Genomic DNA, 17,114 nt, shown 5'->3' with positions numbered 1-17,114 from the left:
CGAAGGTGCACGATGATGCCGTACGGTAACCACGTATATTTCCTCATCGGCGCGTGTTGCGTATTGCGAGTTGACATGGTGTGCGTTTACTCGATGCCGCGCATTTACGGTGGTTCGGCGAGCACATGCAGCATGCAGCGCACGCGGGTTGCATAACGAAACCGCGTGGCGACTGGCCGTCGTCACCGCCGCCTCCGCCGCGTTAAGTCGCCGTAATAAACGCGTAGGAAACGGTGGTGCGGCCGCGATTATTTATAACCACGGCTTCTCGGCATCGGCTTCGGTAAAAGTAATGAACGCGCTGCGCGCGCCGTGGCCGTCGTCTCTTGGATTTTTTAATCAACTTTCGAGCGAACGAACGAACGAACGAACGTGTTCTCTATGGACCAAACTGAAAACGTACGGCCCCGCGATCTCTCTTTCTCTCTCTCTCTCTCTCCCTCCCTCCCTCCCTCTCTCTGCAATGCAATGAGAAGAGAACCCCGACGTAGCATCCGAAGGAACACGTGCTTGACCTCCTGTAAAAAAAGCTAGTATTATACTAGGAGATTGAAGATTAAGGATCTGCAATCGAACGTTGGAAATTGACTGATCGAGACGAGACGAGCCAAGATCGAAGTTAGTCGATTTGTGAAATTCTAATTTATTTAGTTGCTTATGAAGATTTCGTCCCTTTGACACAATGAATACAATCATAATGAGAGGAGAGAGGAGGAACGAAAATAGAAAAAAGAAGAAATTTCCAATTCGCAATCTTCAATACCTAATCTGATGAGGTCTGATAGCCCGTATTAGGCTACCCAACCACGTGTCCCGGAGAGTTCTCAGGTTTCTCGATCGATCAGCGCAGGGAGAAATTTTCTGAAGATCACTCGAGTCCCGATCTCCGATTCGCGATCCTCGATCTCCACGACTCTGCAATCTGATACGGACTTAAGTGCACGAAGAGAAAAACAGAATCCTGTCCTCGCGTGCGAGCGCGCCTCTTTCGAGAGGATCCTTTCGTAATGTTCGCCGGCACGGAGCCTTCTTGGGATATCGAGCCGGGCTCTTCGTCACTATGGATGACGATATCACTCCTTTTTTCTCTCTCTTGCTCAGTTAACCCATTAACCCGTTAAAACTACCGAACGTAGAAGGAGGGCTATTTCGTCCGGCGTTCGAGTGACCTTTGTTCTTGCGACGTGACGTGACGTCGGAGAAAAATAGACGTCGATACGGGGAAATATTCGTTTCATTGTTATGCTGGCGAGTTTCTGTCTCATTCGAGTCGAACGATGCACGATGCGGAACGGCGAAAACGCCGGGCCGGCGCACAGTGGGACAAATAGGTCTTTTTGTGGACAAAAATCGCTAGACGGCGTAATTCTTAACCGATTTGCATGCTTTTTCCTTTAATTTACTCGCGATGAATTGCTCTACAATCGTATCGAGCCCGTTTTTTAAATTAAGCCCTCAATTCAAAATGGCGGGCGCGCAAATTTGTCAAATGTATAAAACCTGTAACATATCGAATATTTTTGGATCGGACAAAGTTTACACGGGCTTTTAAGGCCTCCGAGATATATATGTAAGATCAAAATTCTCAGTTTTCGCCAATGGAGAGGATCTGCAGTGGTCCGATATATTTTATACCTGCCTGATATCCTTACATTATCAATGTATTCTACTAATGAGTTTGCGTATATATATTGCATATATATATATATGTAACATATATTGCTCGATTATTCATGAATTCCATAGTTTATCGTAAAATCCTGATATAGGTGACAGCATATCAAGTCAGTACTCAGATGAAAATAACGGATTAAAGTCAATCGTGTGAACTGGCTGTATTAACGATGGTAATATTTATCTCCTTTTATTCTGACGATTTCGTAATGTGCTAAAATGTTTAGTATATTTTTGTCTTTTTTGTAATTAAATAATATTTTGCAATATTATATTTTACAATTTTATATTATTTTTCATACTTTTTATATTTTGTTGTGGTTTTGATATTTTACTATGTTTTTCTGTTTAAACACTTTGTATATACTTTGTTATATATTTAAACATTTATAACATCTGTGATATATTTATAACACATCTATAACACAAAACACTTATAACACAACTCATCTATAACATAACATATATATATCTATAATGTATCTTAAAAAACTTATATTGTAACGTATTTATAACATATCTTAGTTATATTTATTGTAACATTTTGTCAAAATGTACAAAATTGTCATTTTACGTATAAAGCTGTTTTGTTTCAATTAAGTAATAACTCTTTAGCTTCTGCAGATAAATCTTTCTCTTTTTCTTTTGGGTGTTATCCTTTGACTACTAATTACCAGATCTGATGATATTATAAGATACTGCATAATATCTTCATTAGCAGTTCGTCGCAACTGCATTCTGCTACGTTGGGCACGAGATTTTCTAAAAATCTTATTACTTGCTTCTTGCGCTTCTCCCGAGAAGTAGCCAATGATAAAATAATACAAAATTATAAAAATATTGCAAAATATTATTTAATTACAAAAAAGACAAAAATATACTAAACATTTTAGCACATGACGAAATCGTCAGAATAAAAGGAGATAAATATTACCATCATTAATACAGCCAGTTCACACGACTGACTTTAATCCGTTATTTTCATCTGAGTACTGACTTGATATGCTGTCACCTATATCAGGATTTTACGATAAACTATGGAATTCATGAATAATCGAACAATATATGTTACATATATATATATAATATATATATATATATATGCAATATATATACGCAAACTCATTAGTAGAATACATTGATAATGTGAGGATATCAGGCAGGTATAAAATATATCGGGCCACTGCAGATCCTCTCCACTGGCGAAAATTGAGAATTTTGATCTTACATATGTATCTCGGAGGCCTTAAAAGTCCGTGTAAACTTTCTCCGATCCAAAAATATTCGATATGTTTACAGGTTTTATACATTTGACAAATTTGTGCGTCCGCCATTTTGAATTGAGGGCCTAATTTAAAAAACGGGCTCGATACGATTGTAGAGCAATTCATCGCGAGTAAATTAAAGAAAAAGCATGGAATTCGGTTACGAATTACGCCGTCTAGCGATTTTTGTCCACAAAAAGACCCATTTGTCCCATTTGTGCGGCGGCGGCGATCGCTTTTCCGCGATCTCGTTTGCGCGAGAATTATGTGACCGCGACAACAACGACGTTGGCCAGCCGCACGCGACGCACGCACGCGTGCGCGCGCGCAATCACGCCCGGAAGAATCGCGGTCGGCAACCTGGTATTTGCGTTTTAACCGAAATATCGTTTCGGTTATCCTTCGCGAATATAGGTCTCGTTTCCGTGCCAACGTCGTGCGTCCGTAATCCGGGGCTTCGTTGATGCGCGATGCGTCCGCAATCGCCTTGCCCTCCCCCGAGAGCATGGCGGAAGCAGCGATATTTTTGAAATGTGGAGGCGTCGAGAGACGCGCGAGCGAGCGAGCGATTTCACTGTTTACCGCTCCACCGGCTCAGATTAATTTACCGGCTGCTTTGGAAAAATATCCTGGCACGCGCGCGTTCTTGCCTCTCTTTCTCTCTCTCTCTCTTTCTCTAGTTATCCCGACGGTCTCTAGTTATTCCACGGTCGATCGCTAGTGAAATTCGGCGACCCGCGAAAGACCGTCACTGGAATCGAAACAGTCGTTAAAATGTTATCTTGGGACATAACAAATCAATTTTCTATTCTGTGCTGCAGTCTACATTTCGCGAACTTGAAGCCCATCGAGATCGAAGAGACGCGACGGCCGGCCGATGACCGGCATTTTGTTGATAGTTATCGAGAACGATCGCGGCTAATCAGCATAGTTTTAATGAATATCTAATTTCAACGGTAATTTTGATAGTCATTTTAATTGTATTTGTAATCATTTTTCCAATTCGGAGTTTCGACTGCGAATAATATTATAATATTCGAGGCGACGCGGATTTTCGCGCGGTCGAACTCGCTCGAAAACTCTTGAAGATATTCGAACCCGCATCGTTAGTCTCTCCTCTCTTCTCCTCTCTTCTCGTCTCGCGACGGAGCTTTTTTTGGCATCGACTCTCTTCCCGTAAGTGTCCTCTCCTCGAAGAGACGAGCGACTCCCTCATGGATCGCGCTCGTTCAACCGACAACGGCGTTTCTCCGCTTCTAAATAAGGAAATGCCTACGCTCTCCTCCTCCGCCTTCGTCGTCTTCGTCGTCATCGTCGTCGTCGTCGTCGTCGTCGATTGTCGCGCGCGGTTGTTCGCGCACACGATCGTTCTCTCGCACATACACGGCTCTTAACCCATTTAATCCCACAGCTCCATTTTTGGAGTGGTCACGATTGACCGGTGGAAACGGCGGAGGTTGCAAATGTCGTATTATTTCACCGGTCTCTCGACTCTCCGTCGCTCACCTTTGAATCTTATCGTCGACTCTGATTTTTTTATTAGCGGAATCTTTATTATGAAACATTTCTCTGAATCGTCTCGGAGGAGATGGGAACAGCGAGGAGAATATTTCCGAAACGCGCAAAAATCCCAAAAGATGACTCGCGGACACACGAATCTGATCGAACCCGAACCGCCCTCCCTCTTTCTCTCTTCTTCTCTTCTCCCCAAAGAAGAAGCAGGAAAGCAGCCCTCCTTTCGCTTCTCCTTGGAGAAGAAAAGAAAGAAAACGACGAGCTTTCAAGCTCTCTCTCTCTCTCTCTCTCTCTCTCTCTCTCTCTCTCTCTCTCTCTCTCTCTCTTATCATCGAACAGCGATCGCGCGCACCAACACCAGCCGCGTATTCGCGAAACCGAGAACTCTCTCGCTCTCCTCTCCTCCTGCCTTGCGTTCTCGGGAGAGAGAAGGAGGAAACAACGTATGCAACGCGGTCTTTAACTGGAACCCTTAAGGGTCTGGCACGGGCCAATGACCGGACCGGTCCTGATCGGAGCGGCGCGGCGCGACGCGATGCGGCCTGCTTCTTCGCCGCGCGTTCCTCGGCATTCGCGAGCGGCTTCTCCGTCGGCTGCATCGCAATCTCCGACGCAGCTCTTGTGTATGTCGTACACCAGCAAGCCACTTACCGGATCGAGGCTGTTTCGATCTAAAAGAGATTACGACCGAGCGGATCGCTCCGTCAATGCTGACGGCGGCCGCTCTTCAGGGTTCCATCCGAGAGGCACTCGTCCTCTCGCTGGCCTTTCTCGTTTCGGCTTCCATCTCGCGTCACATTGTTGCGACACCCACGACAGATTCACGCTCGCGATTCTCCGTGTACGTACATATCTTCCTTCATTCTCCCCCTTTCTCTTCTCTCTCTTTTTACTCGTTCATGCCTGCTCATCACTCGGCGCGTCGTATTTTCCCTCTCGTCTCGTAACCTTTGCAACATGATTTTCCCCGCGTCTCCCGCCGAAGTCGCGGCATAGAAACGTGCATATCGTAGATTAATATTGATTTACGAGACCTATATGCATCGCTGTACGCGACTATCGTCGTAACATTGTTTATGTTCGTCCGCATCTTAATTATCATTTACATTCGCATATATTTTTCGCTCTTTCCTCTTTCTTTGACTTCTCATGCGGCATAGAAACGCGCATTATTGTCGATAGACGGAGGCTCGTGAAAATATCTGAAGAACGACTCAGCCGTTAAAAGCGGAAGGTCGCAGTTCGCGATATGCTTTTAGAGTCTCCATTTCGCCCGGAGACGGTAATTAATCGCACGTGTTTCTTTTTTTTTTTTTTTTGTTTATTTTTCTTTTACGAAACAACACGGCTCGAAGTAACGGAGCTGTGTCGCAACTTCCTACCGTCGAGGCTCTCCGACGGCTTCGCCGCCGAGATCTCGTATTCTTCGATTTTGGCAAAAAGTGGCGATAATTCATTGTCCAGGGACGGCATTCTCGGAGGATCGGCAGCTCGACAAATCACCCCTCTCTCTTGCGCGCGCGTATTTAACAAATATCAGCAAGAAGCACACGTGCCGATCCGGACCTATGATCTTCCCTCCATCCGAATTCTATTAAGATCCGCGGCCCGACAGAAATCGTGTTTTCTCGTAAGGAGCGAGACGGAGGCGGCGAGACGACGCTCCTCCTACGGCTTTTATTGCGACTGAGAGAAGGTCGATCGTTCATTTAGAAGGGAAACGCACGACGGACTTTGGATCGGCATGAAATCTCAATGAGCAGCGACGACGACAAGTCGTGTTTAACGGTACACTTTTCTCGCTCGGAGAGAATTCGATAACGAGAAACCGGGTGTCCCTCTTTCGCCATGTGTGTGTCCTGGCTCCTATGTGGAAGCGTAGGATACGCTCAATAATGCGCCATGGAGGATACGAATGCGCGTACGAATATGGTATCGTACATATTTCTCCGACTTCCTACGTCTATTACGTGTATCCATAAACACGTCATTTCGTAACGCGGAGTCGAAGTGTGGGAAGTCGGAGGCGCGCGATTGAGACACGCGGAAATAATACGGACATTAACTATTGTTCTTCGTTGATTATATTTTTCTTCTGTCCGAAGCTTGCCCTCTGTCTCTGTTCTCGATTCTCCTCTCGCATGTTGCGTCCGCGTGTGTTTACTTCGATACTGCTCCTCGCCGAGAAATAAATCGCCTCTCGCGGTCCGTTTTATCACCGGGAATAAATGAAAGTTCTTTCGAGGTATTCGTTTATTTTGCGCTTGGTCTTGGAAATTATTCGTGTTCGTTTTCGGAAGTTACGTTCTTTTCATCCGAGTCTCTCTTAAGCCGAGACCGACGAACGAGAGCCTTCTGGGTTCCCCCGACGTCTCGTAACGCGTCCCCGAATTCGAACGCGCGTTTACGCACCGCAGGAACGACTCTCTCGCCCTCCTCGTTTTCCCGCACGTAGCGATTTCACGAGTCGGTTCCTCCGAATTTTGCGTTTGTTGCGTGATTTCTGGAGCACAGGACGTATATAAATAGGCGGCGCGCTTGCTTCACCGCGCAAAAATAAGCCGCGTATTGCTTAAGGACGGGCGTCAGATAGATAAATGGATGTGCGAGAGTCGCTTATGAATTTCCCGCGCGCGATCATATTCGCGATGTCATGTCCGTCGCCAATTAACTATTTCGAGGGGGCCTGTCTCGCAAGTCGATCGAGAGAGAGAGAGAGAGAGAGAGAGAGAGAGAGAGAGAGAGAGAGAGAGAGAGAGAGAGAGAGAGAGAGAGAGGGAGTATCTTGGCCCATTTTTCGCACGAAAAAAATATGCACCAAATTGTCTCTTCGGAAAAAAGAAAAGAAGAAAAAACAGACGCACTTGGTACAACACTCTGCCGTGCCTCTTGATCACGCATGATCACGCGTTCGTTCGACCTCTTTGCCACGGAACGCTGATTGTCTCACACGAACGCCACGAGACGGACTTGTCCCCGAAGCGATGACGCCGATAATTACTGGCCGCCGCGTAATCGCTCGCGCATTTTCAACAAGAGGGTGCGTGAACGAGCGATCGCCACCTTAAGCAGCGACGAGTTCTCGAGTCGCGGTCGCTGCCGGCACTCGGTCTAAAAATGGAGATCACGTAACACATCGGCGTTACACCCGGCGTGAGGTGGGCAGTCGCGTTCTCATTGTAACGGCATTTCTGCCATTGAGTCGTCGCAGCCTCGTGGTGAGTGCGCGCTCGCGACAAGGAGAGAGAGAGAGAGAGAGAGAGAGAGAGAGAGAGAGAGAGAGAGAGAGAGAGAGAGAGAGAGAACTCAGCTGCCGGTGGTGTTTATCGACTGTTGCGGCTGCTGCGATGACGACAAACGACTTTTGTCGTTGTTGTCATCGCCGTCGACGCGAGAGAGCCGCGCCGTAGTTCGATAATGCGCGCAATTATCGTCGCCGCGATTGACACGTTTAATTCGTCGTCGTTTGCGCTCAATCGTATTCGAGGGAAATGAGAGGAGGGGAAACTTGACAGTTAGTCCGAATGTTGTCGCATGTCGCGTTCGGAAAATTGTCATTTCCACTTCGCCTTCTTACGACACGGCAAAACTACCTCTCGGACTTCTTCCGGGTTGAGCGCACTGTGATTTCGCGAGGAGGAGGAGGAGGAGGAGGAGGAGGAAAAGCTTCTTTAACATCGCCTAACGTGCGACTTCTTCGGACGAGAGGACGATCCATCAGTTTCCGCGGCGATATGTGTCACGGATCGTGATCTCGCGATTACGACATCGGTGATCTCACCGCCGCGCCGATGCGAGCGAGCGAGTCCGCGTCGCCGGCGCGGCACACCCACCCACGTGTGCATCGCGCGTCGCGATCTGCGTATCGCGGTGTATCTGTCCTCGGCATCGAATTCTTAGACCTATCCCGAGCACTTGCAGAAAAAGGAAGAGAGAAACTCAAACGGTGGAGATTAATTTAATCGCCGATCGCGCGCGGCGGCTCGAAAACGCAAGAGCGACACGTTTTCTTTTTCCTTTCCTTCCTTCCTTCTTCTTCGCATTCGCGTTTTGATTCATGTGTTTTGTATTCACAAGAGCGCAAATGCATGAAGTCACATAGAGCGGACTAAACTCGGGGAAACGTTCGGCACTTCGGCGAGATCGAGATTTAAAGGACGAGCGATATCCCTCGCCGACTCGGCCGTTCGGTTGTGACCTCCTCGACTTCCCGCGCTCGGTCGCGCCTCTTCGCGGCTCAAGTTTCGACGTTCCTCTCGCGCGATGCCATCGGCCTCTTAGCCGCGGCGTGCGATTTCAATGCGACGGACGACCATTCTCCATTCCGATTCTCTCCTACACCCGCACGTCACGCGTTGACATTGAACGCGAAGGTGTGCGGACCCGCGAGAGGAGAGGCCGCTCGCGCTTCTCTCTCGCTCTCTGTCCCGTATTTCCATCGGACACTCGCGTGACTACCGGGAATGACACGAAGCACGCATTTGGCTGATGCGTGGTATCGGGTGAAGCGAAGGAGGAGAGCGGGGGAGTCGATGTTAGAGATAGCGGCAGGGTCGGAGAGAAAGAGAAGGAGGGAAAAAGATAGAGAGAGAGAGAGAGAGAGAGAGAGAGAGAGAGAGAGAGAGAGAGAGAGAGAGAGAGCCAAGAACGACAGTCAGCTGATGTCACGCAGATGGGCTGGTGAGCTACGCCGTGCTAAAAGCGGTTGTGATGCCCTCCTTTATTTTTCTCCCACCGCTGCCTTCTCCTCCACCACCTCCTCCTCCTTCTTCTCCCCCTCCTCTTTTTCCTCCATTGCCGCCACTGTTTTTCTATCTGCGCGTCTATCCGCTCTCCGTGTCTTGTGCGTCTTCTGTGTCTCTCCCTCTCGCTTCTCTCGCGCTCGTGGAAGAGGTGGAGAAAGACAATGATGAAGAAGAAGAAAAACGTGCCTTCTACGCGATTAACAAGAGCATGCCGCGAATTGCCTGACGCATTCTCCCACTCTCGCGATTTCTCTCTCTCTCTCTCTCTCTCTCTCTCTCTCTCTCTCTCTCTCTCTCTCTCTCTCTCTCGTTTTCCTCTCTTGGGTCTCTCGGGAAAATTGCGTGTGGGAAAACAATATCTAGGTAGCTCAGCCGTGGAAAAATCTCGCAATCTTCATTAACGGTGCGAGCAATTTTCGTCCGAAATGTTCGACGAATCGGCGGATCTAATTGATCCCAACGGCACGCGACGCGTTAGATGAAAGACACTTGTAGAGAGTGAAAATGTGTGGAGGATGTCGAGGGGTGGTGGTTGGCAAGTTTTAGAAATCCATGCCCGCGCGATATTGTTCCGCGCATCTTCCGTCGTTGATCGCGAACAGTGCGCCTATTCAAAGGTTAATAAGGCGATATCTTCGTTGGCGGAAGAAGTACGCTTAAACGCACACTCGCGAACTGATATAAAGTCCGATCTTATCGTGCAAAGACGCAAGTCGATTTATCTTCCACTACGGTCTCGAGAGCGAGATTGGTCTCCGACGGAAATTGCCTCGTCCTCTTTCGACTTCTCAGACGGAAAATGTGTATCTCTTCGACGACGAGACGAAGATATTTCCGTCTGCCTCTGATGAGAAAAGTGCAGATATTTTTTATTTCACTTTCGACGAAGCAATTTTCTCGTAAATATTTTTATCGCTCTTCTAATAAGAGAAAAATTTACGCGTTCTCTTCGTAAATATTTTTATCCTGTGTCTAAGAAAAGACAAGATTACTCACGCAGATGTCTGTTATTATATTCCAACGAAGTATCTTTATACTTTTTCTAACGAAGAGAAATTCTCGCGGATGCGATGTCGCATGTCGACGTCGCATGCTTGGGGAAGATAATTCTCTATCATGTTATTGTTCGAGAAACTTTTGTTCTTCCAAAATCTTCCCATCGCGTGCCGGTGTTTCAGGCCTCAGGCCTGAAATCGCAGTGTCGCGTGACGGCGAAGAGCAACACGACTCGCTGCGATGGTCACTGCGACTGCGGTGGAGTCGATGTCGCGGATCATCGGCATGGGAAGACGCGACGAGGAGCCGAAGAGGTCAGGCATGCGAGAAAGTGGGGCAGACGCGGAACGTTGACCTTTACGTGCGGCGGATATACGCGTTGTAAAGAACACGAGACACACCGGGGTACGCTCGATGGGAGCTGAACGTGCCGCCGCGTGGCGCTCCTTTGTCGCGGTACCCTCGGCACGACGTACCGGCGGAATGGGATAAACAGGTTCACCTTTAGAAATACCGTGGATGGATTGTCCCCCGGGTGCTGGGGATCGAAACAACCTGTGCGTTCCCGTTCGCTTTGAATTCGTTCCAAAGCCGGCTCACGTCACGATGAGAATTTAATCAGAATTTGATATCTCGAGATACACTCGCACGCGCGCGAAAGAGAGAGAGAGAGAGAGAGAGGAAGGACTGACAGATTAATTTGCTGACGTTAGAAATTATATTTAAATCCTAATGTAAATTCAATTTTTGCTATTTTAAATTGTTCGGCATGCTAACTCTCTCCTCGTCACGACGGAGATTTAATCAGAGTTGGACACATCTCGAGGTACACTCGCGCGAGAGAACTGACAGATTAATTAGTTGACATTAAAGAACGTTTAAACTTTAAATTTAATTTCTGACATTTTAAATTGTTTGAAACATTGACTGACTCATCACGACAAGAGTTCAATTCGAATTTGACATCTCGAGATATACCACCCGCAAATCGAGAGGTAATTAGTTTTGCACTAGAAGATGTCTAAGTTTCAGCTTAAATTTAATTTCCGAGCTTGTTAACTTTTGAGAAATATTGTCTCGTTTAAATTTTCAAATTTAATTCGGATTCGAACGGGAGCTTGTCTTCAAGTTTAAACGAAAGTTTAAATATTGCGGACGAGAATTTTCAGTGGAAATGATTTCTTCTCGCGTTGAAAATTTCATTCAGGCAGTCTACGATCTCTCGAATAAACTGTTCACTGTAAAGACCGCATAAAAGTTTAAATAAAAGATAAAGGGATGTCTATCGGGCCGTTGTTCGTTCTCTATTCGCTCCGTGGGGATTTTTCAGTTCTGCTAATGCACACAGTATAACAGATTGTTTGATCTATACCGATCACGACGAAGGAGAAGTGCTGCGCGCCACGCCCAACCGTTAGATTTACACAGCGCCGTTATTAGCGCTGCGTTTAACGCACGGATAAGTCGCGTGAGTGAGTGCGTGCGTGCGTGCGTGCGTGTGCGTGTGTGTGTGTGTGTGTGCATGCACGCATGCATAGGTATGTAAGGGATATGAAGCGCGTCTCGCTTACATGATCGCCGTGCAGTCAGACCGCCCGTCATAAAGACCAGCAGTCGCACACGACGACGTATTATCGAATGAAGGATGCACGCGGTTCCATTTCGCGCTCGTGCTTCGTCTCGTTTTCCTCGTTAGTATAACAGCCGAATTACCGTAACTGTAACGTGCAACAGTCCTCAGCGGTGGTGATCTCAGCGCCGTTGCTATCCAGGTGTGCGTAATTATAACCGTTCACGTAACAGTCCAGACAAGATAATCCTGCTCGTGCAGAAAAAAGACTTGTGTCGACCCACCCCGTATAAGTTGTCGATCCTTGACCTGATGATTGTCGGGTGCCATTGTATTGCGCACACAGTGGAGTAATTTCCGAACGGTTTGAAGTATTCTTTATCTCTCGTCGCTCGACAAGACAGCGGATGAGAAATAAAAGGAAACCTATTCCTGCCGAGTTTCGCCGATCTTTCCATATTCGAATAGAATCTAATAATGATGATAATTTTGTAAATAATAATAAAATTTCCAATGCTCATTGTGACGAGTATTTAATCGGAATTCCATATCTCGAGATACGCGAACCGAGAAATCAATTGGTTGATATTAGAGAGAATAATCGCAGAAAACTTAATCTCCATAATTTTATACTTATAACAGCATCCTTTTTCGAGACGAGCATCCAGTCGATCGTTCGCGGAGAAACACATGTTTTCGTCACAGTTTTTCGGTTTCACGCGGATTCCAGGAGACTCTGAAGAGATCATTCTCGACCTTCGCGCATATCCAAGTCCATCGCTCGTTTACTCTAAATAGTCATCCGCTGATTCATGTTCACGCTCACGTCGATGTTTTCTGGTGTCCGTCGGAGCCCGCGGCGAAGACTCTCGGGAGAAACGCGTTGTTTAATAATTGCTACTTGAATCTCGGCGAATTCCACGCCGGAGAATGTCGCGTATGCGCGAATGAATGCGCACTCACGCGTAATCGGATCATATTTGTTACACGATTAATCGGCCATTCCGATTAATCATGCGCTGATTCACATTCGTTCATGCACTCACACACATTGATGAACGTTACAATATAATCCGTTTCTAATCCAATTGCAGAGATCGCGAAGGTGCGGGCGAGCCTTTTTCAAATCAGCGGGGTGAAAAAGGAGCCGCTCGTATTGCCGGATCCCGAAGGCGACATTACGACCCTCACGGAGAAGGTTTACGTACCCGTTAAGGAGCATCCAGACGTAAGTATATAATAAAATCATAAGGAATCGAGAAACAGATGGAAAGAAAAACAGAGAGAGAGAGACTTCTTCTCGTGCACGTTTCACCGTTGCGCGAACGGCCGCGCGCAAAGTTGGCGCGCCTCCCGGATTATTTCGACGTGCGTGATTCAAGGACTCAGGATGAAAACACCGAGCGCATAAGCTGACGGATCCGTAGGAAACTCGAAGCGAGAAAGCTTCGCGGAATGCTCAACGCACGATCCCTGATTTTATGAAACATAAATTAGACGAGCTATGCTCATGCGCGTGTATTACGAATCTCTTCGTTGACAAATATCGTTGTTTTCGGTTTCCGTGAAATAATAATCATTTTAATAATCATCGTTTATCAACGGGAAAAGAAATAGTTTTTTGTTGCGCAATAAGTAATAAAATAGAAATAAAGTCTATTTTATTTCCATTTTCGCATTTCTCTTTGAAGAGAAAGAAATACATAAGATGGAAATAGAATATATCTGATTTCTATTTCGGCTTCTTGTTAAAAGGAAAATTTTCTCTCTCTTTCTTTTTCTCTCTCTCTCTCTCTCTCTCTCTCTCTCAAGAAGTTTTATTCTTTCGCTCTTTTTTTTTCTTTTTTTGCGAAGCGCGTTACATCGAAGACGCGATTTTCGCGACGATCATGCTCCGCGATTTATTCCAGCCCGCGAGGCGAGTATCGTTCGCCGATCTCGGGGAAGAAATCAAGCGACGATGTGCCGCTGTGCACCATCGAACGCACGCGCGCACAGCCGAATGTTATTTCTGTAACGCCCGAAATAGAGTTCGCAGCCGAAAGAACGGGACTCCCTCTTTCCTGCTCTTCTCCTCCATTTCTCCGCTTGCCTCGGGCGCGCCTCCGCGGTGCGGCAGCTCATTGAGACGTAATAACGAGGTCGTAAGCTTATTAACCCTTCCTCGCGGATACGCGCGGGCGTCTCGATTTCTCAAAACGTATATTGAGTGCTCGATTAATTTCGATCACGTTATATCGCGTCCATCTACCACGACGAGAGATAGATACGCACGAAAGTGCAAGACGTGTATCGCGCTTCGGCTTCTTCTGAAAAGCCAACTCCGAACGATACGGTAAACGTATGTTGAGCCAACGTTGGCTCAACGTTGGCTCAACATCAGCCCAATATTGGACGAATGTCGCTCCAACATCGTGTCAAAATAAAAATTTCCTTTGCGAAAGAAAGAAATACAATATAATAATTTAAGAATAATAATAATACAAAAATTTAGTATTATACATCATTATTAGAGTATATCATATTATTGGCTATGGATGATAATCAATATAAATAGTTAATCGTTGTCTCTATTGGTAATGAATATTAATGTGTTAACATCATTATTGATTTATGCGTATATACAATATAGTTAATGTTACGTCGACCAACATGTTGACGTACTTTCGCGACGTGCAGGTCGGTTTTACATGTGAAACGGTCGCTTGATCGGCAAGAGAGGAATGAGCCACGCGACGACCAGATGCTCGCGATAGCGAACTGCTCGTTATCAGCTCTTGAGGGGGATTTTCGAGAGGAATCGATTATTCGGCCGTTATGTCGACTGCAATCTGGCCCCGCGCGATAATCTATCGCGAATAATCGTGCATCGATCTCGGGAGATTGATAACGATAACGATAAGACTCGATAAGGATCGCCGTATTGTCGACGATACTTATCGCGTATCTTGCCGAGCACTTCCGCAACGCTACTCTCAGGTAGCGAGCGTTGCGTTTCGTCTTATCTCGCGCGTAATAAGCGGAAACGTCGTATCTCTGTCATTTGGACGTGTGAGAAGATTTATTCTTTTCGAAGGAGACGTGCGAAACGAAATCCGCTTTCGATCCGAGATCTCGCACTTTTCCACAACGGGGCTTCATTTCTGTTTTCGACTGTGGTCCTCCTCTTCTTCTCTCGATGCTTCGTTCGAGTAACTTCTTCCCTCGCGCTTTTGCCTTTTCGTTCGATGTTACACGCCACGGAATAAATTCTATCGCGATATCAACATCGAGTAACGTTGCTCGCGCTTTACAACTCATAACTTGCGTATCGCTGGGAAAAAAAAGAGAAATAGACCGGCAACGCGAGCCGAAGATTCGGATGGGTGATTCATCGTCTAAATTTATCCACCTTTATTTGCCGGGACTCAACAATGAAACTGGATATCTCTCGTGGGAAACGAGTCAGTCTTTTTCTCTTTTTCTTTTCTTTTTCCTCCACTTGCCGGTGCCGAATATAGCAGGGTATAATGTGCACGAAAGCGCGGTGTCGTCTTTGCGTTAAATGGGATGATATATTTATTTTCGCGCGTATTACGACGCTGTTATCTATATACGCACCGGCTGGATATAGCCCAAAATACACGAAAGGGTAATAACAGTGTAAATTTGCGCGAAAATGATCGTCGAGAGTCGATCTCCGGCGACATCGGCAGGAACTTTTATCTGCGCGGTGATTCAGGCTCGCTTGTTGACCGCCGAATTTTTTCCTTTCTTATTTTCGTGTTATCCTTTTGTTACCTATCGTCAATCACCGAAAGTGTATCCCTTTTCTTTTCCAAAGGCAAAGGACACTTGCTGCACGGACTAAAGGCTTACGTAATTTCGTAAAAATCTTTAGTTGAAGTGTTGTGTTTACTTTGTGAAAATGTTACGTCATGTTATTCAAAGAACACGAAAAGATCCGACGAGCATGTCGGAAATTATCATGGAGCGAGTCTCCTTTTATTAACGTCAACTACATTGTTGTACTTGTGCCGACTAAGTTGACTTGGAAATTTTTTCAGTTTTTCTGTTTTAAAATAATTCGAACATTATTTCACCGTGCAATAGCATCCTGCCTGCGAGACCGAAAAATCACCAAGTAATTTGGAACGTATTTCTTCTCGCGAGGATGTTACAATTAATTAGCGCCTGTAAAATTACGGTTCGTCGTCACGAAATAATGAATACCTCTGTCGCGTGATTGCAGTTCAACTTTGTCGGGAGGATTTTGGGGCCACGAGGCATGACCGCGAAACAATTGGAGCAGGAGACAGGATGTAAAATCATGGTCCGCGGGAAGGGGTCGATGAGGGACAAAAAGAAGGTAAGGATCTACCCAGCGTTTCGTAGCACTCGTTTATAAGTATACACATACATATATTTATACATACCTGACGACTAACTGTAAAATACACGTGTGTCGTTCGAGAAAGGAAACACACACCACGCTTCATTGGGAAACGATATCTCTCCGTGAGAAGTTTGTTTAGATTATTAACACGTCATTAACCGAGAGAAGACACGGCTCGTTCGCTAACGACTGGAGCATAACGAGCGAAGCTGAGGTTAATTAATAAAATGATACCGGCTGTTGTAACAACAATAGAGCTCGATCCCACTAATCGACCGGTTGCACTGTTCTCTTCTTGATATCTTTAGCTCCCCGCGATGTTCAGTGCTATAATCCAGTGTGATTGAGATTATATGATAAAAGAATTTGATAGTTTATGGATAAATAATGCACCGACGAGAAAGAGAAATAGAGTATGTCGGTCATAAGTCGTCGGACACTAGTGGCGAATGTGGTGTTTACGATTAATTGTGAAAGATTAATTGCGTAGCAGATATTAAACGAAGCCCTGTATTTTTTCAAGCTGCACACGTGACGCGTGAGCGAAATGCTTTTCTCGTAAGTATAAATAGTAGAATCGGAGCCACACCTCCAGCATTGTAATTCGATATGAACGATGTGCGCATCTTTATCTTACTGTATTTCGTTGATCCATGCGAGTGTTAAGTAAGACGGTCGTCGATTATTTTTTTATTCTACAACTTGACGAAAATGCTCTCGATGGACACACGCGCGCGAATGTCCCTCGCTAATTATAAAATTATATCTTCATTTGTACTCATAAATAATTTTTATTTATTTTCTATATTACATTCAAGGATATTTTTTGTTGTAACAACTTTTATGCTTGAATGAATTATCTAATTTATTATAATAATAAATATTTAGAAGAGGATAAACAGGATTAACTATATTTAATAGGAAGAGATGAAAGAGGTAATATTTTACTCGCTCTTGATTATGCAGTTTCATTT

General features: G+C 45.7%; 1 protein-coding gene across 5 annotated transcripts in view; it reads left to right on the top strand.

Annotated features, from left to right (window-relative positions):
* Nucleotides 1–17,114, top strand: part of how (protein held out wings) — a 41,701-nt gene that overhangs the window by 7,815 nt on the left and 16,772 nt on the right. For all 5 annotated transcript variants that reach the window (XM_019845159.2, XM_011154725.2, XM_011154727.3 and 2 more), the window contains exons 2-3: nucleotides 12,860–12,993; nucleotides 15,997–16,113. In XM_019845159.2, coding sequence (XP_019700718.1) covers nucleotides 12,860–12,993; nucleotides 15,997–16,113 — 251 coding nt within the window. The remainder of the gene's footprint in view (nucleotides 1–12,859; nucleotides 12,994–15,996; nucleotides 16,114–17,114) is intronic.

This window comes from Harpegnathos saltator, unplaced genomic scaffold (genome assembly GCF_003227715.2).
Source record: "Harpegnathos saltator strain DR-91 unplaced genomic scaffold, Hsal_v8.6 scaffold192, whole genome shotgun sequence".
Taxonomy (NCBI): Eukaryota; Metazoa; Arthropoda; class Insecta; order Hymenoptera; family Formicidae; genus Harpegnathos; species Harpegnathos saltator.
This window is presented reverse-complemented; position numbering and strand designations above follow the sequence as displayed.